The 25330-nt window shown below is 45.1% G+C and overlaps 1 protein-coding gene across 1 annotated transcript in view; it reads right to left on the bottom strand.

Moving 5' to 3' along the window:
• The window catches only part of KLHL6 (kelch like family member 6), a 1417570-nt gene that overhangs the window by 222737 nt on the left and 1169503 nt on the right, over window positions 1–25330 (bottom strand). The window contains exon 5 of the mRNA XM_069213706.1: window positions 23038–23240. Within this exon, the coding sequence (XP_069069807.1) occupies window positions 23038–23240 (203 nt within the window). The remainder of the gene's footprint in view (window positions 1–23037; window positions 23241–25330) is intronic.

The raw sequence follows: 25330 nt of genomic DNA, 5'->3' as shown, positions 1-25330 counted from the left end.
CGTTAACCGCCATATAATGACCTGGGGTATCTTTGGGAGGCGCCTCTTTGCCCTCCCTGCTGGGAGTATGAACATCACCTCTAAACAAATCTCGTATGAATTTAAAACATTTAATTTTTCTTAATCAATGTTAGCAATTATAACAAAGCTTCGTTTCAGTTCAAAACAATGCCACATCCACAATTCCTTGTTCAGAAACAATCACCGATTGCAGCTCAACTCTTTATGACTCTGTCATCCAATAAAAGTGCGGCACCCCACCACCTGACCTATACCAGTGTGCCACACAGTGACATAGATTTCACTCCTCACATCAGTTCCCCCTCCTTTACAATCTGCATTCACACTCTCTCCGCAATATCACACAAGAATACAAAAAAAACACAACATAATACATTTTGTCTGCTCCACTAAAGAATGAATAGTTTTCAGACACACAAGAAAGTTTCCAAGCACTTTGAATGGCACCTCGACCTGCTGGGTATCATTCAGATCACTACAGCTTCAGAGCATCGAGATCCACTATACCAATCACCTCACGTTCACACAAAGTAAGTCCCTATCTTAACTGTTCTGTTGATGACTCTCACAATGAACACGACCACTTAGCAGATAATTTAATATGGTGTCTTCTGCACCTTTTAATACTATCCCAGAATCTTAGGTAACGTCGGACCCAATAACCACTTCTACTTCTTTATAAATCACCACACTCCCCAAGACACCACCTAATCTCACAATCACTGCAAGCTAAATATGAACTGCTGCAATCTACAATCCTATTAATACTCACACCTCTGCCGCCAGCAGGACTCACTTCCAGGTCTATGCAATTTCACCGCTCCTCCAAATCTGGGCATTAAGGATTAGACTCTGGGGACTAACTACTCTAGAATAGGGTTCAAGTTCTCCTCACTTCGAAAAGAGAACCATCCTTGTTTCCACCATTGTATCCGGTGATTGACACTATTTCTAAATTCTTGGGCCCGATGAATTGTTTCCGAGTTCTGAGGGGTGAGGAGACATGCATCAAATTAATCAACTTTAAATGCAGTGTAACCTATTTGGCCACACATTCAATCTCGGAGACAAACTTAAAGTTTAAAAGGACTTTATTACAGACTCAAAGTCAAACTTACATAAATGAGTCTCAAAAACATGCCATAAATGTAAAGGATCACCAAAGGAGGATTAAAGCGACACACAACATTACATTTTATCAACATATAAAAGTCCAATATTTCAATAGTGGTAATACAGAAAATAAGGAAAATTATAAGATGCTTTGAATTTAAGTTTAAGTTCTCCCGCCTAACCATTTAATCTCAGTGCCAAAAATGTCTATTACCTGTAAGAATTGTAGGGGAAAATGTCAGCACTACAGAAAACTCTGTAGAAGTTTCTGTCAAGAGAGATGTGAACAGCATAAAGCCACTTAGTTGAGTAAAAGAAGAGCAGTCTGTACTCAGAAGTCTGCTCTGATCAATGGGCAAAAGGAATCTGAATCTGCAATTACTAAACAACACTTAAATCTTGATTCTTCCAGAAGCTGACATCAGAGCCAAAACTTTCCACTGAAACAACAGTGTTATAAATCACTTATCAAATAAACATTTTCATTTTTTCAAGTTAAATCTGTACATCCTTGGATCACTCCCATGCTAAGGAATGTGGAGGGGAGTTCAGCTTCATTACTCCTTCTGGCCTTGGTAACATGTCCTCTCAGGCCCCCTTATATAACACCAACAATAGACTTCTTCATTGGTACCATCACATCTGCAGCTTAGGTAAGTATGTAATCAAACAGGCTTCACATTAACCCCTTGGGTGCGGGCGTCGGCGACTGGCCGACACCTGCACTACCTCCCTGGTGCGCGTCATGACCAGTGGCCGACACCATGGAGGGGGTTAATAAATCCCTGGGTGCGTCGCACCCGAGGATTATTATTTTTTTTTTTATCCCCGGGAGACACAGAAGCTTTTCCGTGTCTCCCCCCACCTGCCCCTTTCACGGCGCGCTGACGTCACTTTGTTGATTTCCCCATCGGAGCAGGAAGCGGCCGCATCCTGCTCCAATGGGGAAAACGGCCCTAAACGGCCTTCCCCACTTTCGGGAAGGCCTCGTGAGAAAGGGGAGACTCTCCCCTTTCTTACGAGGTCTTCCTGAAAGTGTTTCCTGGCCCCCGATCGCAGCACAGCTGTGATCGGTGGCCAGGAAACACCACTAGACACCAGGGATTTCACTTGGGGGGGTCGGCCCCCTCAGAAAACGGGACACCCCCCTCCCCCCGGGGCATATTTAAAAAAAGGTAGGTGTCCCCTGGGGGGCTACATTTTATTTTTTTTTAAAAAAGAAAAAGAATAAAAAGAAATGGACAGGGGGTCGCCCGTGGGCAGGGCGACCCCCTGTGGGGGCAATATTTTTTTTTAGTTGTACAACTACTAAAAAAAATATAGATCTATATATATATATATATAGAGAGAGAGAGAGATAGATAGATATATCTATCTACATAGATACAGCTATAGATGGATCTATATATATATATGTATATATATATATATATATACATATATATATATATATATAGATCACTTTTGTCAATACATGTGTGGTTTCCCTGGGGGCTGCGATCGGCCCCCAGGAAAACCAGACCCACATATAAAAGTGATCCATTTATATATATATATATGTTTGCCACCAGTTGTCTTGCAGTTGCAGCTTGCGTCTTCAAAGCAATGCACATAATTCAACTGACGCATTTCAACTGTAGCTTTTAGGCAGCAATAAAAAAGTCAAGTAAGTATTGTGATTATGTTTCTGCTACAAAAGGATCAGACTTTTGTATAGTGGCCGTTTTAGTGCCATAAAGAAGCGCAGAAGGTTTATATGCCTACTGCAAAGAGCACATCTGTATTTTATGTAAATAGCTGAGTACATCAGTAAAGTCAGCCATTACCTGCGCTATAATACAAATGAAATGTATGTGCGGGGTGGGGGGCGGCTATGGAGAGATGAAGGGCACTTTTGCTGGGTGGTAATGAGGGAATCCGAGGAGGAGGGAGTGGGAGCACCAATAATGATTGTTGGACTGGGCGCAGGAAGTGCTAAAGACTGTGACAAATGGTATGTGACAAGGTGTTTTTGGAGTGTCTTAAAAGAACGTGCTGATTGAGGGAAGAAGCGCAGGTAAGGTGGCCTCTACTGTTGCACGTATTTCACATACACCATCGATTTTGTGACTGTCTACGTGGGCTAGTGTTTTAGAGCAACAGTTTAGCCAGTAGCAGAGATGGCATCTTGATGGATGACTGCTGCCGTCACTCGGGTTATAGAGGACAGCTCTGACATAGGATCAGAGACTGAGACATCAGATACTGAGACAGCATCTGAGGGATAGGACAATGGCGCATACTCTGGGAGTGAATTTTCAGTCGGAGGAGTCCCATTCAATAACTCCTCTTCCAGTAAATTATGAGGGAGGTGATGAGGACAGTCCTGCTGTCCCTTCGCAAGCACAGTCTGTGCAACGGGGTAATAGTGAGTTAGCCCAACCCAGAGAGCAGGTGAATGCAGCGGCAAGCAGAAAGAGAGAGTCCTCTCTTGGGAGCTCCCCAATTTAGTTCAGCCCCAAATTCCACCACCCAAATCGTATTGTGGAGACATCAAAATTATCTATCACAAAACAAACTGGTTTTGTAAGGCAGGCACCTGTGTTTTTGGTCCTAGGTTCGGTGGCCATATAGAGAAACATACTAAACCCAAACATTTCTGGAAACTAGACATTCGGGGGAGTCCACAGAGGTGTGACTTGTGTGGATTCCCCAAAGTTTTCTTACCCAGAATACCCTGCAAAGCTGAAATGTTGAATAAAAACTCTATTTTTCTTGCATTTCTGTCACACAAACTACAGGAATATGCTGGGATCCACAAAATTCCTACCACCCAGTGATTCCTCACCTGTCCTGATAAAAACACTACCTGCCTTGAGTACCTAGTGCCTGCGTCAAGAATGGATCACCCCAGGGTCAACAGCTGCCTCATGTAAGGACCAACATTGACGTTGTGTGATCTATTCCTGTTGCGGGCACCAGGCCTACCCACACAAGTGAGGTACCATTTTTATCGGTAGACGTGGGGGAACGCTGTGTGGAAGGAAATTTGTGGCTCCTCTCAGATTCCAGAACTTTCTGTCACTGAAATGTGAGGAAAAAGTGTTTTTTTAGCCACATTTTGAGGTTTGCAAAGGATTCTGGGTAACAGAACCTGGTCAGAGCCCCACAAGTCACCCCATCTTGGATTCCCCTAGGTCTCTAGTTTTCATAAATGCACAGGTTTGGTAGGTTTCCCTAGGTGCCGGCTGAGCTAGAGGCCAAAATCTACAGGTAGGCACTCTGCAAAAAACACCTCTGTTTTCTGTCAAAAAATGGGATGTGTCCACGTTGTGGTTTGGGGCATTTCCTTTCGTGGGCGCTAGGCCTACCCACACAAGTGAGGTATCAATTTTATTGGGAGACTTGGGGAAACGCTGGGTGGAAGGAAATTTGTAGCTCCTTTCAGATTCCAGAACTTTGTGTCACCAAAATGGGAGGAAAATGGGTTTTTTTAGCCACATTTTGAGGTTTGCAAAGGTTTCTGGGTAACAGAACCTGGAAGGGCCCCACAAGTCATCCCATCTTGTATTCCCCTAGGTCTCTAGTTTTCAAAAATGCACAGGTTTGGTAGGTTTCCCTAGGTGCCGGCTGACCTAGAGGCCAAAATCTACAGGTAGGCACTTTGCAAAAAACACCTCTGTTTTCTGTCAAAAAATGGGATGTGTTCACGTTTTGTTTTGGGGCATTTTCTGTCGGGACGCTAGGCCTACCCACACAAGAGAGGTATCAATTGTATCGGGAGACTTGGGGGAACGCTGGGTGGAAGGAAATTTATGGCTCTTCTCAGATTCCAGAACTTTCTGTCACAGAAATGTGAGGAAAATGTGTTTTTTTAGCCAGATTTTGAGGTTTGCAAAGGATTCTGGGTAACAGAACCTGGCCAGAGCCCCACAAGTCACCCCATCCTGGATTCCCCTAGGTGTCTAGTTTTAAAAAATGCCAAGGTATGCTAGGTTTCCCTAGGTGCCGGCGGAGCTAGAGGCCTAAATCCACAGCTAGGCATTTTGTAAAAAACACCTCTGTTTTCTGTGAAAAAATGTGATGTGTCCACGTTGTGTTTTGGGTCATTTCCTTTCGTGGGCGCTAGGCCTACCCACACAAGTGAGGTACCATTTTTATTGGGAGACTTGGTGAACGCTGGGTGGAAGGAAATTTGTGGCTCCTCTAAGATTCCGGAACTTTGTGTCACCGAAATGGGAGGAAAATGTGTTTTTTTAGCCACATTTTGAGGATTGCAAAGGATTCTGGGTAACAGAACCTGGAAGGGCCCCACAAGTCACCCCATCTTGGATTCCCCTAGGTCACTAGTTTTCAAAAATGCACAGGTTTCGTAGGTCTCCCTAGGTGCCGGCTAGAGGCCAAAATCTACAGGTAGGCACTTTGCAAAAAACACCTCTGTTTTCTGTCAAAAAATGGGATGTGTTCACGTTGTGTTTTGGGGCATTTCCTGTTGGGGGCGCTAGGCCTACCCACACAAGTGAGGTATCAGTTTTATTGGGAGACTTGGGGAAACACTGGGTGGAAGGAAATTTGTGGCTCCTCTCAGATTCCAGAACTTTGTGTCACCGAAATGTGAGGAAAATTTGTTTTTTTAGCCTAATTTTGAGGTTTGCAAAGGATTCTGGGTAACAGAACCTGGTAGGGCCCCACAAGTCACCCCATCTTGGATTCCCCTAGGTCTCTAGTTTTCAAAAATGCACAGGTTTGGTAGGTCTCCCTAGGTGCCGGCTGAGCAAGAGGCCAAAATCTACAGGTAGGCACTTTGCAAAAAAACACCTCTGTTTTCTGTCAAAAAATGGGATGTGTTCACGTTGTGTTTTGGGGCATTTCCTGTCGGGGGCGCTAGGCCTACCCACACAAGTGAGGTAGCAATTTTATCGGGAGACTTGGGGGAACCCTAGGTGTAGGTGTAAGGAAATTTATGGCTCCTCTCAGATTCCAGAATTTTCTGTCACCGAAATGTGAGGAAATGTGTTTTTTAGCCTAATTTTGAGGTTTGCAAAGGATTCTGGGTAACAGAACCTGGTGAGAGCCCCACAAGTCACCCCATCCTGGATTCCCCTAGGTGTCTAGTTTTCAAAAATGCAAAGGTTTGGTAGGTCTCCCTAGGTGCCGGCTGAGCTAGAGGCCAAAATCTACAGCTAGGCACTTTGCAATGAAAAAATTTTATGTGTCCATGTTGCGTTTCCTATCGCGAGCATTAGGCCTACCCACACAAGTGAGGTACCATTTTTATCGGGAGACTTGGGGAAACGCAGAATAGCAAAACAAGTGTTATTGCCCCTTGCCTTTCTCTACATTTTTTCCTTCCAAATGTAAGACAGTGTGTAAAAAAGACGTCTATATGAGAAATGCCCTGTAATTCACATGCTAGTATGGGCACCCCGGAATTCAGAAATGTGCAAATAACCACTGCTTCTCAACACCTTATCTTATGCCCATTTTGGAAATACAAAGGTTTTCTTGATACCTATTTTTCACTCTTTATATTTCAGCAAATGAATTGCTGTATACCGGGTATAGAATGAAAACCCATTGCAAGGTGCACCTCATTTATTGGCTCTGGGTACCTAGGGATCTTGTTGAACCTACAAGCCCTATATATCCTCACAACCGGAAGAGTCCAGCACACGTAAAGGTATATTGCTTTAAAAAATCTGACATTGCAGGAAAAAGTTACAGAGTAAAATGTGGAGAAAAATTGCTGTTTTTTTCAGCTCACTTTTAATATTTTTTTATTTCAGCTGTTATTTTCTGTAGGAAAATCTTGTAGGATCTACACAAGTGACCCCTGCTGAATTGAGAATTGTGTCTACTTTTCAGAAATGTTTAGCTTTCCGAGATCCAGCATTGGTGTCAGACCCATTCCTGTCACTATCTGGAAGGAGGCTGAAAGCACCAAAAATAGTAAAAATGGGTTATGTCCCAGTAAAATGCCAAAAGTGTGTTGAAAAATGTGGTTTTCTGATTCAAGTCTGCCCACTTCCTGAAAGATGGTGATTTTAGCACCAGAAACCCTTTGTTGATGCCATTTTCAGGGAAAAAACCACAAGCCTTCTTCGGCAGCTCTTTTTCCCCATTTTCTTGAAAAAAACTAAATTTTAACTGTATTTTGGCTAATTTCTTGGTCTCCTCCAGGGGAAACCACAAACTCTGGGTACCATTATAATCCCTAGTTTGTTGGAAAAAAAGGACGCAAATTTGGCATGGATAGCTTATGTGGACAAAAAATTATGAAGACCTAAGCACGAACTACCCAAAATAGCCAAAAAAGGGCTGAGCACTGGGGGGGGAGAGGGGGGGAGGCCCAGCAGCTAAGAGGTTATAGATTAAAAACACAGAAAGAAATGCAGGCCTTCACTCTGGCCAAGCTAACATAGACATAAATGCACATTTTATTTGAATGACTTGCGATACATTTACTTATAAACGCAATGAATGTAAAATGGTTATGGAAATAACATTTATAAAATACTATAACATAAACATACTTGTAATTGATTAATAAATGCGGTTTACATGAAGCATTTACAGGACTTTACTCATATGTGTACTTTACTAGTATCCATTTCAATGCACCACTTTCATATGAAAGTCATTTACATATGTTACGTAGGAAGCTGGTTACTCCTTTATTTCACGTTTTAGTAAGCATAATGGCATAGCCAAGTTATGGTCTCTCAATAGATTACAAAATCTAATGACCTGAAGGGAAATTTCAAACAGAAATAACAACAAGAATAATGTAATCCTTGGAGGTGGCATTTAGTTTGTTATGTCATAAAAAATGAATGGATACTTGCAATCATCACCATTATCAGGTGCTAAACCAGACCCACATTATCAGACCAACAGGAGAATACTGACCTCTCCCTTCTTGTACATCTCTGATGAATATCCCATCAACAAATGAGATGGTAGGACCGAAAATGAATATGATGCCCCTCTTCCACAATCCCAAGGATGCATTGATTTTGCAGCAGAAAAAATGTACAAGATGTAATTGAATAACAAGGATAAAAGGAAAACACCAATGAGGCAGACAATATCATTTTTAAATACTATCAGCGCTCAAAAACTAGAAACTAAGATAGATGCAGGGGCAACTGTTCTGGGTTTCTTGGGGGAGAACCAACATAAATTGGCCAAGAGAGTATACCACACTGACTGAATCCTCATTACAAGCCCTTCACCCCCTGATGACTAAGATGGAACAACATATCAAAGACCTCACAGAGAAAGTCTGCTTCTTTGAGGGGAGTGTGGAAGAAGCCAAAGAAAGAGCAAGGCAGAGTAATGCTTGTATTGTAAGAGTACTTGATGGTGTAGAAGGCAGAGATATAACTGGTTTTCTTGTGCAATGAATTTCCAACACTGTGGGCCTGCAGTGCTTATTGTACTTCTTTTTGGTGGGAAGGCACCCAGCACATCACATTCCATGACAATATTGTAGATGTCCAGCATCACAGAGCATCATTTGCCAAAGTAACATGAAAACTACACATTATGGGCAAAAATGTGCCTTTCTCTTCCCTGATAAACTAAGAATAATCTCAGGTGAGAAGGTGTTTTGTTCTCTGAACCTGAAATGTCCTGGGATTGGGCAGAGCAAAGATGTACTTCTTGACAAGCAACTGAATCAGGATAGTGGGAATGGTGCAAATGAAGGAAGAGACACAAGAGACAAAAACCAAAGAAGGCAACCAAACAAGACACTTGTCCACCCCCTTTTGAATACAGGTCCTGGGAGTTAAGAGAGGTTGCTTTAGTGACTGCAGCATCTCTCAAACCAGTAATTGCAGACAGCACATCAGATACAGCAGAATCAAGCAACAATGAGGTTCAACGCAATCGTCTATAACACTTTAAAAGAAGAGTTACCTAAAATAACTCCACAATCAGCAGATCTACTGTGCCAGCACAACAGAGGTGCCTCCAAAGGAACCTAAGACTGCAACCAAAGCTTGGGTGGGAGAAGAGCAGGAGGGCAGTGGTCACAGAGACACTCTGAATAGAGGAATTTGCTCTGCCTTGGGTCACCCTGCGTGATGCAAGGACAACGCAGCTCCTTAATAAATCTGGCCCAGAATGTCTAAGGTTTAAGATATGTCACCAAAAGCATCCAGGTTCATTTGTTCATAAAAGACATGCTTCTACAAAAGTTACATCTCACTAGGACAGACAATGAAAAGTTAAAAGGCAGATGTAAAGGACAAACATAATTCACTACCTTTTTGGTATATGCCTGAGGAGTCCTGTTGTGGGTATGACATGGGGTCATATTCATATAAGATAAACTCAGAAGGGAGTTATGTCTGTTACAGGACTTGATGGCAGAAGAATTAATCTGTTAGGCCTCTATTCACCCAAAATGTGTTAGGCAGCATGCTTTGTCTTGATAGCCAACTGGTGCATGCGGTACCAGTCTTACTGGCAGAGCACCTTTAACTGTGTTAAAGACATCACCCAAAAAACATCGCACTACCACTTTTGTGGCCCCACCCGCACTCGAAAATAGTAATAAATAACATATTACACTGCATATCTGGATGTCAGATAGACAGACATATAGATAGATAGATAGATAGATAGATAGATAGATAGATAGATAGATAGATAGATAGATAGATAGATAGATAGATGCTTTTATTGCACATATTGCAGTGGTATAACAACCCACATTTCACAGGCAGCTGTGAAATATAGACAATTATTCACAATTCCATGTGAAATATGAATCTCAACATCATGACAGTCGTCCAACCACTCGGCAGAGCTTTACCACTGTCATCAAAACCAGGATTATGCATCATATATATGTACCTATTCAATGAAAAAAATAGATGTTAAAGGCAATTTATGGTTAGGTTTGTTAAAACACCTCAGAAATTCAATTGAAAAATACAGGTAATGTGCAGTTAAGTAACAAATTAAAACCCCCCCAAAAAAAACTGAAATTCGCAAATGATGGGTAAGAATGTAATCATTACTTGCAGAACATCCATGCAAACCGTAACATTTGAGAATGTGTTGTTATTTAATTACATTGAGTTGTTGCTGGTATAAATATAGTGGGGTGATAAGCACTGCATTTAGTGTGCGAGTTATGGTTTACACGGCCGAAAGGAAATTCAACTTAATTCTATTCTTTGATAAGTAAATTCCCTTTTTGTTGTGAATTTCTGATACTGTAAAGTTCAAATAGACTGCTCTAGATCAAAGATATGATTAACTGGTATCCGAATGAGGTCCAACTGTTGAGGTTTCCCACCTGTCGTTCATCTAGTTATGTCAGAAGCTATCGCCAGAATAGGAAATATAGGCCCTCATTACAACCCTGGCGGTAAATCCCGTTTTCCGCCGTGCAGAAGACCGCCACATACTGCTGCGACCGCGGAATTACGCTACAGGCATTATGCCAGAATACAGCCACCCACACAAGTCCGCCACACCAAAGGTCAGTGCTAAACTGGCGATACCAAAACCGACACCGTCACGCCAACAGGAATACGAGCATACTATCACGACCCACGAATCAATGCGGCGGTCTTTCAACCGTGGTAATCCATTGGCGGTTACACACCGCTGCACTCAAAATACACACACACTTACAAAACACAACCACATTGGACAATTCAAAATACACACACCTGATACACACACCACACCCACACACCCAATCCAATATAAAGCACACACCCACATCACCCACAAACCCTTACTACCAAAATTTAGAAAGAAGGCCAGAGACTACCTAAAACAACACTAGCATCTACAGACACACAACACCATCACTTACACAACATCCACGCACCTCAAACAACACACACCAACACATCCCCTCACACATCACAACAGACACCACCTCACACATCACCCACACCACATCATGGCACCTCAAAGACACCCCAGGTTCTCTGAGGAGGAGCTCAGGGTCATGGTGGAGTAAATCGTCCGGGTAGAGCCACAGCTATTCGGATCACAGGTGCAGCAGACATCCATTGCAAGGAAGATGGAGCTATGGCGCAGAATTGTCGACAGGGTCAACGCAGTGGGACAGCATCTGAGAACACGGGATGACATCAGGAAGAGGTGGAAAGACCTACGGGGGAAGGTACGTTCCGTAGTATCCAGACACCAGATTGCTGTACAGAGGACTGGCGGTGGACCCCCACCTCCTCCCCCACAACTAACAACATGGGAGGAGAAAGTCTTGGCAATTATGCATCCTGAGGGCCTTGCAGGAGTAGCAGGAGCACTGGACTCTGGTAAGGCAAATCTTTACTACTTTATCCCCCACAGCCCACCTCCATGCCATCACATACCGCCACCCTTACCCTCACACCCATCACCCCAACAACCCACAGATGCTCCACTAACACAACCCACACATCCCAAAACCAAGCCCTGCATGTAACACCAATGCATGGACACCCATCACCAAAGCATGTCCAGTACAGAGACTCACTCATGCCCCAAAATCACCAATCACACAAGGATCAAGCCAATAATGCAAGCACAGGAGTAGAGGGTCACTCACCCATTGCACAAGGTGGCACACATACATACAATAACTATGCATTTACACCCCAACAGGGGTCATACCCAACATCACCGGACAGGAGGTGCCAGACATATCCAGTCCCCCCACAGAAGAGACCCACAGTGATGACAGCAGCTCTGCACACCTGGATCAAGATGACCAGCCCGGCCCATCAGGGACCTCGGGACAGTTGGTTCGACTGACACAGTCGCAAACCACCACAGAGCCTCCCCCCTCAGGAAACACCAGCACAGCACCCACCCAGCGGGCCCATCCCTCTGTCCCCAGGAAACGTGAATCAGCAGTGTGTCCACCACTACAAGGAACCCAGGCAAACCCACAAACACAGGGCGATCAGGGACCTGGGGGCAGTTTCAGTGGGCACACGGTTCAGGGGACAGAGGCACAGGATAACAGGGAAGCTGGGAGGACTGCTGTGCGACAGGGGGAGGACAGGCCCAGGGAACCCACTCTCTACGAGGCACTCTCCAACATCATGGGAGCTTACCACCATTCCCAGGAGACGATGGGCACGGTACTGACCGAGTTTCAGGAGACCCAGCGGCTGCAGAAGGAACTCTACCTGGGGATCAGGGAGGACTTGAAGTCCATCAACACCACCCTGGTCACCATTGCAGGGGTGCAGGCAGACTTTCTCAACACCAGGAGGGACACAGTGGCACACCAACGGGCCCCTGACACTAGCCTGGACGATGAACAACCCTCCACCTCCGCCGGCGCTAGTGGCCAGGAGGCACCACCACAGGAACAACAGGACACCAGCACCCCACCCCCTGCAGAAGGAGAACCACCCCGCAAACGGTCCCTGAGATCCAGAAACAAGACAGAACATTGCCAAGACCCCCGCCAGGAAATAAGACCCCCCTGAATGTCACCCTTCTGTCCCACTATGTCACCCTGTCCATCCTTAAACTGCCATTGCTACACTTCCTATGACCCTTTGGTCAATGCACCTGTGAAACAAATAGACTGGATTCTGCCATGGACATACCTCCACCATCACCCCAGCCCATTTTACAACCCCCTCCACTTATTTGCACAGGAATAAACACACTTCAATCACAAAACAACCTGGAGTCAGTCTGTGCTTTCACAAATGTGTAATTGCAATATCTATGGAATATAGCAATGCCAATATACATGTTCACATACCAATGTAACACAGCTGTAGGCCAGGAGTAAACATAGCAGAGGGCACAAAGTGGGAGCCAGATCTGTGAAATGGAAAGTCAAAGTGATAAGTCAGGGTCTATACACTGAGTGAAAATGACAGACTTATGCTAGCTCCAACAATAGTATGAGATGTGGGAAGCAGTGACATCTTCTTACCTGTGTCTCACTGGAAGTATTGCATGATGATGTTGTTTCGGTTGTCGATATCCTCTTCTTCTGCCTCCTCTTCTTCACTCTCCACAGGCTCCACAGCTGCCACAAGACCACCATCTGGCCCATCCTCCTGCAGAAAAGGTACCTGGCGTCGTAAAGCCAGGTTGTGCAGCATACAGCAGGCCACGATTATCTGGCACACCTTCTTTGGTGAGTAGTATAGGGAACCACCTGTCAGATGGAGGCAACGGAATCTGGCCTTCAGGAGGCCGAAGGTGCACTCTATTATCCTCCTAGTTCGCCCATGTGTCTCATTGTAGCATTCCTCTGCCCTTGTTCTGGGATTCCTCACTGCGGTCAGTAGCCATGACAGGTTGGGGTAACCAGAGTCACCTGCAAATGTCGATGGAGAACTGTTAGACACACACTAACCCTCAGGGACAACCCCATACCCAGACACCTATGTCAACTGTGTTGGGACCTTGGCCTCACCTATTAGCCACACAGGGTGCCTCAGGAGTTGCCCCATCACATAAGGGATGCTGCTATTCCTCAAAATGTAAGCGTCATGCACAGAGCCAGGATACTTGGCATTCACATGGGAGACGTACTGGTCTGCCAAACACACCATCTGCACATTCATCGAATGGTAGCTTTTCCAGTTTCTGTACACCTGTTCATTCCTGCGGGGGGGGACAAATTCCTCATGTGTACCATCAATGGCACCAATGATGTTGGGGATATGTCCCAGGGCATAGAAGTCACCTTCCTCTGTGGGCAAATCCTCCACCTGAGGGAAAACGATGTAGCTGTGCATGTGTTTCAGCAGGGCAGACAGCACTCTGGACAACAAGTTAGAGAACATTGGCTGGGACATCCCTGATGCCATGGCCACTGTTGTTTGAAAAGACCCACTGGCCAGGAAATGGAGTACAGACAGGACCTGCACTAGAGCGGGTATCCCTGTGGGATGCCCGATAGCTGACATCAGGTTGGGCTCCAACTGGGCACACAGTTCCAGGATTGTTGCACAATCAAGTCTGTATGTGATTATGATGTGTCTCCATTGTCGACAGGTCCACCAGGGGTCTGTACACCGGAGGATGCCACCATCTCATGACCTGCCCCAGCAGACGTGCCCTATGGAGGAGAACAGTGAGCAGAGAGTTATCCAACACTGAGGTATCACAATGTGTTATTTGCAGAAACATTATTAATCCGCAATGTTCCGGTATCTATCTGTATTCCCGGCCTAGATAGGTGTGACACAGTTTTTATCCATCCCATGTGGCCCCCTGAAATAGCGGCTGCCTGACCTGTAAGGTGGGACAAGGGGATATGAGGTAACTGTGCTGGCGCTGTACACCGTCGCAGTGGGCAGTCGAAGACCTTGGCGCAATTCAGCATTGGTTAACATTGGGCCATATGGGTCCCAGGAGCCAATTACGATGTACACCGGTGGTGACGGTACGTACTGCCGCAGACGTGACCGCAATTTTCTGTCTGTTCCCTCACTTGATACCTGACCTTCAACAGGAGAGGACCTACACTGCAAGTGCTGCTGTGACCTGTGTCTGGAAGCTACAATGGCTACAGTGTCTGGGGAAAGGGCCCCTGCCTTCACTTCGGAGGAGTTGGAGAAACTAGTTGATGGGGTCCTCCCCCAGTACAGGCAACTGTACGGTCCTCCAGACAAACAAGTGAGTACACTGTGAGTATGATGTATGGGCAATGCCTGCTTTGAGTGGTGTGGGTGGAAGATACATGGGGGGGCTGAGGCCTGTATGTGTGGATGGTGAGTGTATGTGCGTCAGGGCATGGGTGGGAACTGGTGGGCAATGAGAATGACGGTCCGGACGGGTGAGTAATTTCCTTTTCCCCTGTACCATTCCTCTAGGTCAGCGCCCACCAGAAGAAGGGTATTTGGCGTGCCATCGCCAAGGACGTCCGGACCCTGGTGGTCTACCACAGACAGAGCACCCACTGCCGTAAAAGATGGGAGGACCTGCGCCGCTGGAGCAAGAAGACGGCGGAGGCCCAGCTGGGGATGGCCTCCAAACGTGGAAGGGGTGCCCGTTGCACCATGACCCCCCTGATGTCCCGGATCCTGGCGATGGCCTATCCAGAGTTGGATGGGCGCCTGAGGGCATCACAGCAGCCACAAGGGGGTGAGTACGCTCTCATTCAGCTGCCTCTGCGCACATAACGAGGTGTCTGGGTGGGCAGTGGGTTCCTCTAGGCCAGGGCGAACTTGGTAGGCAAGGTCCCTTGGGAGGCAGGCTATGTGGCACCCCAACCCCACTAGTGTTAAGAGCCATCTACACCTAGTCAGGCTCCTGTGACTTCCAGGTGTGAAGCAATTGGGCTTAGGCCTCGTACCCTATGGTCAGGTGAAATTTCTAGGAACTGTTAGTGCATTGCGTAGTGCAGAGGGCTGCTCCCTGTGTGTTGTGTCCGCCAACTGTAGTGGTGTTGCATTCACTGAACATGTTTTTCTTCTTTCTTTCCCCCCCTTTTTGTGGTCTCCCTGTTCCTGTGTGCAATAGCATCATCAGGCGGAGAAGCATTGGCACCGGAGCAGGAGAGAGCTGCAACCCACTTGGCCCTGGAGGGTGAAGCAATGGAGTCTGAAGCTACCAGTGGGACAGAGGGTAAGGAGAGGTCCACGGCGGGGACAGGAGCAGACACCAGTGACAGCGGGAGCTCCCCTGCGGTGGCGGGCACCTCTGTGCCCACCGCATCAACAGGTACAGCCGCCACCCCTCCTACCAGCAACGCATGTAAGGCAACGCATCGCAAGTCACTGCTTTGCCTTACACTGCATCAGGGAGGCGTACCATGGGCTATGCTGTGGCTGTTCCCATGCAACATCCATGGGTTTTGATGCATTCCCATATTTACAAAAATCAGTAAACCTGGGAATGCGGCAAGACTGTATGCTTCCCCAGGGCAAGCACAACGAGGAGAAACATCTTTATTTCTCCTTGTTGTTTCCTTTTTCCAAGTGTGCTGGAATACTGCTGACAATGCAGACAGTCTTGCACTTTGGTGCAGGGGTCCCTGAGTTGGCACTACGCTGTAATTTGTGCGCCAGCGCAGGTGGAAAGGACAGAAATGCACTGCATAATACTGTACATTTCTCCCTTTCCCTGTGGCGCAGGGCTGCGCAGTCCTACCTTCACAGGGCTTCTAAATATGTCCTTTAGACTTCAGGTCTAAACTTGGGTTTCAGCTCTAACTTTGCAAATCGGGACTCAGTCTTCTTGCCTTTCTTTTAAAATTTAAACAATGTCTGCCCTTCTATCCACATGTTTGTTTTTGGATTTTTGGTCATTTATTCTCACTCATCTAAAGCACTGTGCATAGGACTCCAGTACACTCCCTCCTGGAAGTCCAGAGACAAGCATACTGCAAGGTTTGCTACCTTTCCAAAACAGCGAGCACTGCTCACCTTTTAATCTACTGCAAAGGCCTGGACACGATAACTAAATAGAACTTTATAGAAACTTGTCAGTTTTTTGCTTTTAACATGTCATTTCTGTCTTTGTTACTTTATCAGTATGGGATCTCTAGAACCTATTTTAAAGTGCTGCGTGGAAAATAAAAAGATAAAGTAATGTAGAAACCAGACTGAAAACATGGAGCCTTGTATGTTTTCAGTAGTTGGCCGGTGCGCTCAAAGAGGGCTAAACACAGGAAAAGGCATGATGTATGCTTGCCTTTCACTAATGAAATCAAGCAGATTTTAAAAGGCAAGCCAACGAACCAATGAAAGTGACATGGGCATGGTTAAAAGCCCAAAGAGAGATTTCAACAGGGACAGAGCTCTTGTGCGCTCGACCCTAAAAATCATTGGTGCCTGCTTGCAAGGGCATCATCAGCATATGACTTATTGCATCTCATGGTTGAGGTCTGCAGGCCTACCCATACCCTTAAACCACAGATCATTCTGTCATGTCTGAGCTGCAAAGTCAGACAGGTAGTGATGTTCCTCTGCACAGCAGGAATTTTCTTCCAGCTCGAAGAACCCTGTCTTAGGTTCTCCCAAAGTCCCAGTTATAGTTTGGCGCATCACGCCAGCTTCTTCAATGAACCACCTGTAGCGGGTGCTCGAGTTTACTCTTGGGGTAACTTAACCCATTTAGGGCCAGATGTATCAAAGGTTTTTAGCCATTCTGTGTCTATGGGAAAAAGTGTTTGTACATATGGCCCTTAATGATTTAGCTCTTTCTAAAGGCACATTTAATCAAGACATTTTTGTCTTTTGCGCATTGAAGAAAAGACACGTATTCAGTCACCCTCCTACTACTGTCTTCTCATGCGTTTAGGATTAAGGACAAGATACACCTGTTTCTCGCAGAGCAATGCCCCTGAGAATGCAGACACCCAATCTGTTTGCACCTCTTTTCACCTCATTATGAATATCATAATCCTCATATAACACCTGCAACAGAGCCCTTTGTTATTTATTATTTTTAAACATTTGTTTTTATATAAAAACAACCTAAACCCTAGGCTGGAGACAGAGACCAACATTTCAGGATAAACAGGGAAATGTGGCATAAGTAGATAAAAGTGTAACATATAAAACCAGATGTTCAATTCAATGCGTATAAAGGAGTGAGCTTTGTAGCATTTGAGAGCTGATGCATTACATTACATGATTTACAGTACACAGATACAAATAGTATAGCTTGAGAACTTAAGCAGCTTGTTTGATGGAGCTGTTGTCTAAGAATCATGTCATGATCAACTAGAGTTCGTAATACATGGCTTTTTAGTCCAATTTGAACTCTGTTAGAGAGGTAGTAAGGCAAATATTGAGAAGGAGTTCCACACCACAGAGGTGATGCCAGCAAAGAAGAGTTTCACTGTGGAGTTTTATTTCTTGATGAACTATTCCTTCCAGAAATCATCACTCTGTGAGACAGGTATCCAAGTGTCCACACGTATGCTGGCTTATATTTGAGGCAGACGGTCCCACATATGCGGCAAGGTTCAAGCTTCAGCCAGTTTGGGGAGGTCAAAAATGGTGCGATATGGTCACATTTCTTAGCTCTTGATATGAGCTGACTAAAGGACACCTTTAAGGGATGTACACCAGAACTTTGGGACCCCTTAAGTGGCACATTGGCATATTTAATCTTCTGGATGACTGGTTTGGACTACAATGCTCAGATCCTTTAAGAAAGTGTCTGACTGTTTTTATGACTCTCAACAGGTAATTTTCTTTTTTAGACGTAGTCAAGAAAGTTTGGATCTGTGGCGAGATACAGGATGTGGTTATGATGGCAATTTCGGATGACATGCTAATGCCACTGAAGAGATCAATACATGTTGTGGGGGACTCACAGCTTTGCTCAGTGAAGAACTCATCAACTTCACCCAAACCTAAGCATAGAGCTGCAGCAGATCAGAATATTTAGACTACCTTTCCTGTCTATTCTCAAGCATAGCTAGGTGTCATCACTAAACCAACAGAACAAGTTTCCAAGTTTACACAGAAAGTTGCCAAATAACTTCTTGTAAAGGTTGTGGAGAACTGGGGCCAGGATTAAGTGTAAAGTTACTCCTATGGGCAAGGGTGAAAGATCAGCTACATATAAGATCTCAGCCAGTTCAGAACATAAGTACTGAAACCGTTGTAGTTATGTAGAAAGAACAGGAGATTGTCATGGTCAGTCTTACCAAAGGCTGATGAGAGATATAGGCCCTCATTTTGATACTGGCGGTAAAAACCACATACCGCCACTGTGACGTCCGCCAAAAAAACGTTGCTGTGGCTACCAGCTGTCCGCCGTATTATGACCACAGCCGGATTTCCGACTGAAGAATGGTGGAAATCCGGCTGTGGCCATGCCGGCGGATGGTGATAAGTTAGTGCTGCTGCGCCATGCAGTAGACCGCCGCCAGCCGTATTATGATCGATAATACGGCTTGCCGGTGTTCTGCTGGTGGCGTGGGGGTGTGTGTGCGTGGATTCGGGTATGTGTTGCGTGTTGAATGCGTGTCTGCATGTATGGAGGTGTGAGTGCGTGTATGTTGTGTTATGTGAATGCGTGTCTGCGTATATGTATGAAAGTGTGTGCGGATGTGTGTATGAATGGATGTATAGATGCGTGGATGCATGTAGGAATGGGTGTGTGTATGTGTTTGTGTGAAGGGGCGTGAATGTAGGTGGTGAGGGGTGGCTTTGGAGCGGTATGGTGGTGGGGGTGGCTAAATGGACAGGGAGGGGGGAGACACCTATCATTGAGAGGGAAGGAATTCCCTCTCACTGATAGTGCCTACCACTATGCTTTTCGTGGCATAAGAAAGCCAAGGAAACCCTGGCTGTAGGTGGGGTCATAATCCTGCAGGCGGAATAGTGATGGTCGCCTGGCTGGAGATGGATATCTTCAGCCCGGCAGCTGTTACCGCCGAGGCGGTTGGAGTGGCACATTGGCGGGTTGGCTTTAGCCAACCCGCCAATGTCATAATATGGCGGTAAGTACCGCCAGCCTTTTGGCAGTACTTACTGCCATATTATCGCCAACCGCTGGGGTCGTAATGACCCCAATAGTATTAATAAGACAATGCTTCTCTTATCAAAGAGCTGGATATTGTCCTAAGGAGGCTAGTTTCTATTCTACCTCCACTTCTGAAGCCTGATTAGGTACAGCCAAGGACTTGATGATAGAAGATGTAGTTACTGAATTGATTGCCTATCCATTTTTCAAGAATTTTATCAAGGAATTTAAAACTTGTGATGAATCAAACGTTTTCAGAAAAGTTCAGGTTGACATCAATCATTTTGAGTAAAAGCTGAATATATACTATTTTGGGAGAATAATCAATTGTAAAATATTCTAAAGTGGTTTAAATTAAGAAAAATTAATAAAAATCATTGCAATTGTACACCATAATGATTAAAAGTCACATGTTGCCATCAATTAAAACAATGCAGTCTAAAAAAGCAGGCTCTAAAGTGCGTTATGAAACAAAAGTTAGTAATTATATGCTAAGTCATGATTTGCAAAGGTGATTGCTGTAGCTGCACAATATAATGCAAGATAGTGCAAAAGGTCTAGTTAACACTCAGTCACTGTTCACCTTACAATAATTAAAAATCACCTGTTGCCATCAATTAAAACAGCACAATATGAAAACATGCTCTAAAGTGCATTATGAAACAAAAAGTTAGTAATTATATGCAAAATCAGCATTTGCGAAAGTGACCGCTATAGCTTATACGCTAATGTGCAAGACAGAGCAGAAGACCAGGTTCACACTCGATCACTGTTCGCCTTAGAGTAAAAAGGCCCACGCTAGGAGTGATTTCAATGAAATTGAGGCATCAGGGGAATGAGGATATTCATTTGCTCCTTGCCCATGTTAGGCTTTGCACAAGACTACAGAGGATTGATATCAATATATGCTGTTTTGATGGTCTGTGATGTGATGGGGAGGACACTGCATTTGGCCTTTCCATTCTTAATGGGAAAGGTCCACTGTCAAATCTCGTTTTGGGAGGGAATATACAGTGTTGTTTCGGAGTGCAGACTTTGTTGGAGAATTAGTGGCACAGTCATTAAATCCGGAGCTATTGATCTGATCCTCACGCTGGGGCTATAGTTGCTTTATAATAGATCTTTTGCTATGTGCAGAATTGCCTTGAAGAATGTGGATTATGCTTTGTGAAGTTGATTGGAGGGTAGGAACAGGGTGGAGAGTGTGAACTACTGTGATAATGTAATCTTCGTAGGGGAAAATGGGAAATAGGGTACAGGGAAAGAGAGAAAAATAAGGGAATCTCACAGGCCTCACCCTTCAGCTGTCGACTGCGTCCTTCATTAATATAGACTCTTATGGCGTTTTGTCTACTGGAAATATGCAATGGATATGAAACTCCTCAAATAAATATCTCTGTGAATAAAGTCATTAGTCATTAATGCGCCTCAATCCCCATTGCCATGAGTAACGTCTGATATGATGCTCTAATAATGACAGTCATAACAACTGAGCTGGTATTGTTAAAACCCACCTGGCTAGGGAGCAAAAGGGAGCAAAAGTCGAGAAACTGCCAGGAGTCAATGAATTCTGGTAAAAATTTGTAAAAACACCACAAAATAAAATGATGGACGGAGTGCTGAAACTTTTCAAACACTCACCCCAGTCAGATCTGGGTTTAATCCATGGTTATTTTGCTCATCATCTCACCCCAGTTTGGGCCCAGTCATATGTAAATCAGTCTTGATCCTGCTCCCCAGGGGAACAGTTCACCCCAAACTGCCAAGTCAGGTCCTCCCTAGACTGGAAACAAGCATCCTGGAACCGGTTTCCTATCCCTAAACACATGTCCAGTACATGTCCTCCATTATTTTCAAGGCCATGAACACGCAGTCCATCACCCCCAGAAAATCTCTAACCCAGATCTTGTTGCCTTGCTGTCAATAACTGGTTTAAACACAAGGGGCCTTAACATGAACCCCACTAAAAGCATACCTGTTCTTTTCTATGACCACTTCCACATCTGGAATGAATTGTTGCAGCCATCCCCTAGGAAGTAGCCACCTTAGTACAAGACCTTAGTGTCCTGGTCAACCATCAACTCACACTTGTGTACTAATTTGGTGTGGCATGAAATCCAAGCTACGTTCACCTAAAGTACATACAAAGGAATTTTTTATGTCTGGATTTCTCAAGCAAGAGAGAGACCATTGTAAGGGCCTCAGTATCCAGCCTCCTGTAGTATTGTAGCAAACTTTATTTGAGCTACTGTACTGTGAAACTAAACTGCTTTCAGTATGTCCACACAGTGACTGTTGCATACTTGCCAGAGTTAGCAAGTGTGAACAAGCATTTACAATGCAATGGGTCTTGCGTTTGCTCGAGTTAGAGCTATTAGCGTTGTAAAATCCTAACTTGACTTTCCTTGCCACATGAATTAAAAATGAAAAGTAAAACAGTTGACATAAGCAAGCCAATTCAAAGCGCCACGGCCGCCATGAGTGTGAATGAGAAGGGGAGACACAAAAGGAAAAAGAAGTTCGCTTGCAGTCAAACATGCACTTATCTATGTAACAGGCTTGATGTCCAAGGTGGTAACAAAACCGCCCCATGGAGAGACAAAGGTAAAGCATTTACCAATGATAACAAAGGATTTTTGAAAGGCAAGCCCATGAATGAGTGATAGTGATGGGCGTGTGGTGGGCGTGGTTAAAAGCCCATAGCTAGATTACAAAACCTCAGACCGCCTGCATGCTCGACCTAAAGAGGGACAAATATAAGGTAATTGTTCTCATCAACAGTAGCTTCTTCGGTCATGACTCCCTAGGAACATATAACTACACCTACCCTACATGTTGCCTGCGTTTGTTTTAGTTTCTCAGCCCCATATTGCATCATGGACAACAAAAGTGTGAAGTGCGCTTTTGCCCTTGTGGTGTAGCATAGAAATTTCTTTCCTATTATATTGTGCAAAATTGAAAACCACCACCTCTCCAGCAGAGCAACCAAAAAATGTTTTCCCCCAAATAATCCACATTTGAATTCTTTGCAAAAGGCCTCCACTCCTCATATTCCTCTGTTGCCCTGAAACAGTGGCAGAACCGTAGAAAAACAGATAAAGAACCAACTATCAACCCAATATATTCCTTTCAAATTCCTTAATAGACTCCTGATTCTGAAGTTACCCGACCCCACCACCTTGTTGGTGCACTCTTTTTCTTACATTTCTGTCTTATATCACTCTATGGGCATTGAAATAGATTGGAGGCAATGCGTAGGTAGCAGAGCTGGGCATGGAAGATGGGAAATAGATCAACACACATTTCGATTTACTGTGGATTTTGGCTATAAAATCAAAATCACATAAGACCACTTAGACTTCCTGTTTTTCTGGTATGATATCCGTTGACCCCGCAGTGGCACACAGTTTGGCATTTATTTTCACAACATATTCTTATTAGAGCAAGATTCAAGAAAAAACTAAACAAAGTTCCCTGCAGTACCTCCGCCCAACAGTTATGGAAAGGATCATATATTTCCACACTGTTGACCCTCTGTATTCCATCAAAGCCTCCGATCACGTACAGCCGGCCTCCAAGGACTGCCATTTTGTGCCGCCATCTACCAAAATTCAAGTACTCGACTTGGATCCATTTGTTGATAGAGGAGTTATATTTCCATACATCATGTTGGGTTTCTTTGCCACCTGTAAAAAACCATAAACAAAGCTTACATATGGTGGACCAAAAACTGTTTCAGAAAATGTGGTTTATAGAGGCACTTCGAGGTCACCAAATGAGGGGAGTGGTAAAACAATCAAAGTATAATCAATAGCACAGTCGATTACAGAACACTGTCTGGAGCCTGCTGAGGAGTCGTCACAATGTATTGCTTCTTCGTAAGAGATTGTCTGATAAAAGTACAAAGTCAATAACAGTGCCCTGAGCGGACATCATGATTTCATTATAAATAGAGCTCACTTAGATGACATGATTAAGATTGCTAGCAAATGTTTTTTTAGGTGTGGATGCAGTCAGTTCTTTGTCAGCACTAGGGCAATATTGTAATCATTATTGTGTTGAGGGGCAAGACTGCACAGTATGATTTACATACTACTTACATATTAAAGTGTGCATCCAAGTTGCAGCACATACCAGTTCAAGCATGGCACACTGATATTACTTTACTTAGTTTGAAGTCACTGCATACGATTGGCTGAAGGACGTCGCCTTTTCTACACAGTGAAGTGTGTCTGTTCTGCAGCCATTTTCAGATGATGGATTTTTCTTTCCATCTGAACACCTCTTCCAAAGAGAATACAAGAGGTCAGCTTTGATTTATTCAACAAACCCCCCAAAAATCATGAATATCAATAAGTAAATGTTGACTTTACCTGCTACTACTCTCTTTAAGGTTTCTGCTCCTCTTTATTTTTAATCCCACCTGCAGGTATTCTTGTCTATTCACTCAATTTCCCAGATACCCTCTAATTTACCCCATATGAAGGATCCCAGGGGAAGTGAAGGGTGTAGCCTAGTCTTCCCCTGGGAATCTTTGTGACAACAGAGGACGGCAGGATAGGTGGTTTGGTGGGTGGGATCTATATTGGTGTTATAAGGAGTTATAAGGAGTCAGGAAAGACGGAATCAGCCGCTTCCTGATTATTCGTAGCATTACTGGGAACGTTTGGCATTTTTGTAGAATTTTGGTAGCGCTGTGGCCTGCACAGACCTCCTCAGGCCCGGTGTTCTGGATGGGGCCTTGGTGGGGATGTGGTGTCCGAGAAGTGCTGCATCGCGGGGTATCGCAGCCACAATTGCTACCCATTCCCCTCCACCGGGAACACCTAGTAAGTGTGGTGGGGAGGAGCCGGAGCACATCTTTGAAGAAGGCTGCGGGAAGGCTTTGTTGCCTCCCCTCATTTTTTGGGCAGCGTCCTCCCTTTTAAAGCCCATTGAAGAGGGAGATGGGCCAGGGCATTAACGCACGGATGCACTTATGGAGGCTGCTGGGGCACAGAGTGATGGCAGGCCCTCGAGGATTAAGGTATCTCTGGACCTCACCAAGAATGTAATGGCAGAGCCAGTTGTTGGCCTGCCGGTAAAACACAGGGCACACAGAAGGACAGGCCGCTAGTGTCAAAAGGAGACAGTGGGCCACTGGTGCAGCAGATGGTGGTTGCTGCCAGCTCAAACAGGCCGGTGGGGCCGGGTCCTTCCTATTTGGTGTGTGAGGACTCACACTGGCCAGAAAGCCCCAGGGGGAGAGGAGTGGCTACTAATACATGGCAGCACATTGATTTTGAGGCCCAAATAAGGGAGGGTCATAGAGGAAACAGAAGGGTGCTGGCAATGCCTATGTGCAGACAAAGTTGTGGCTGTAGAGCAAGGTTACCAGGTTTGGAGAGAGAAGGGAGTGACAGATCCGGAAGAGTTGTGGGCCAGTCCAGGTAATCAGACTAGTGGTGGTTATTGGTTATGGGTGCCAGACAAAGGCCAAGGGGGTTATGCAGAGTCAAGAGCTCATGCTGCTCAAGGGCCCAGTGGTACTGCGGACCTGCCAGGGTGCTGCAGTTAGGTGGTGGAAAGAGCAACAAGGCCAGCAGGTGAGGATGGCAGGCAGTTGGAGTCACCAAAGGGGCACACTATGGCCCTGGGACGTTGGTCTGAAGGCATCAGAGAGTTTCCGGTGGCTCTCCCTACTTAAAGGGTGAAATCTCAAAACACTCAGGCTGAAATATCCTCAATGGAGGACATGTCAGTGCCTGTGGTGCATGGTGGAGAAGTGTCAGACTGA

Source organism: Pleurodeles waltl, chromosome 11, assembly GCF_031143425.1.
Source record: "Pleurodeles waltl isolate 20211129_DDA chromosome 11, aPleWal1.hap1.20221129, whole genome shotgun sequence".
NCBI classification, from domain to species: domain Eukaryota; kingdom Metazoa; phylum Chordata; class Amphibia; order Caudata; family Salamandridae; genus Pleurodeles; species Pleurodeles waltl.
The sequence above is the reverse complement of the archived record's forward strand: the minus strand, read 5'-3'. Positions and strand labels throughout refer to the sequence as shown.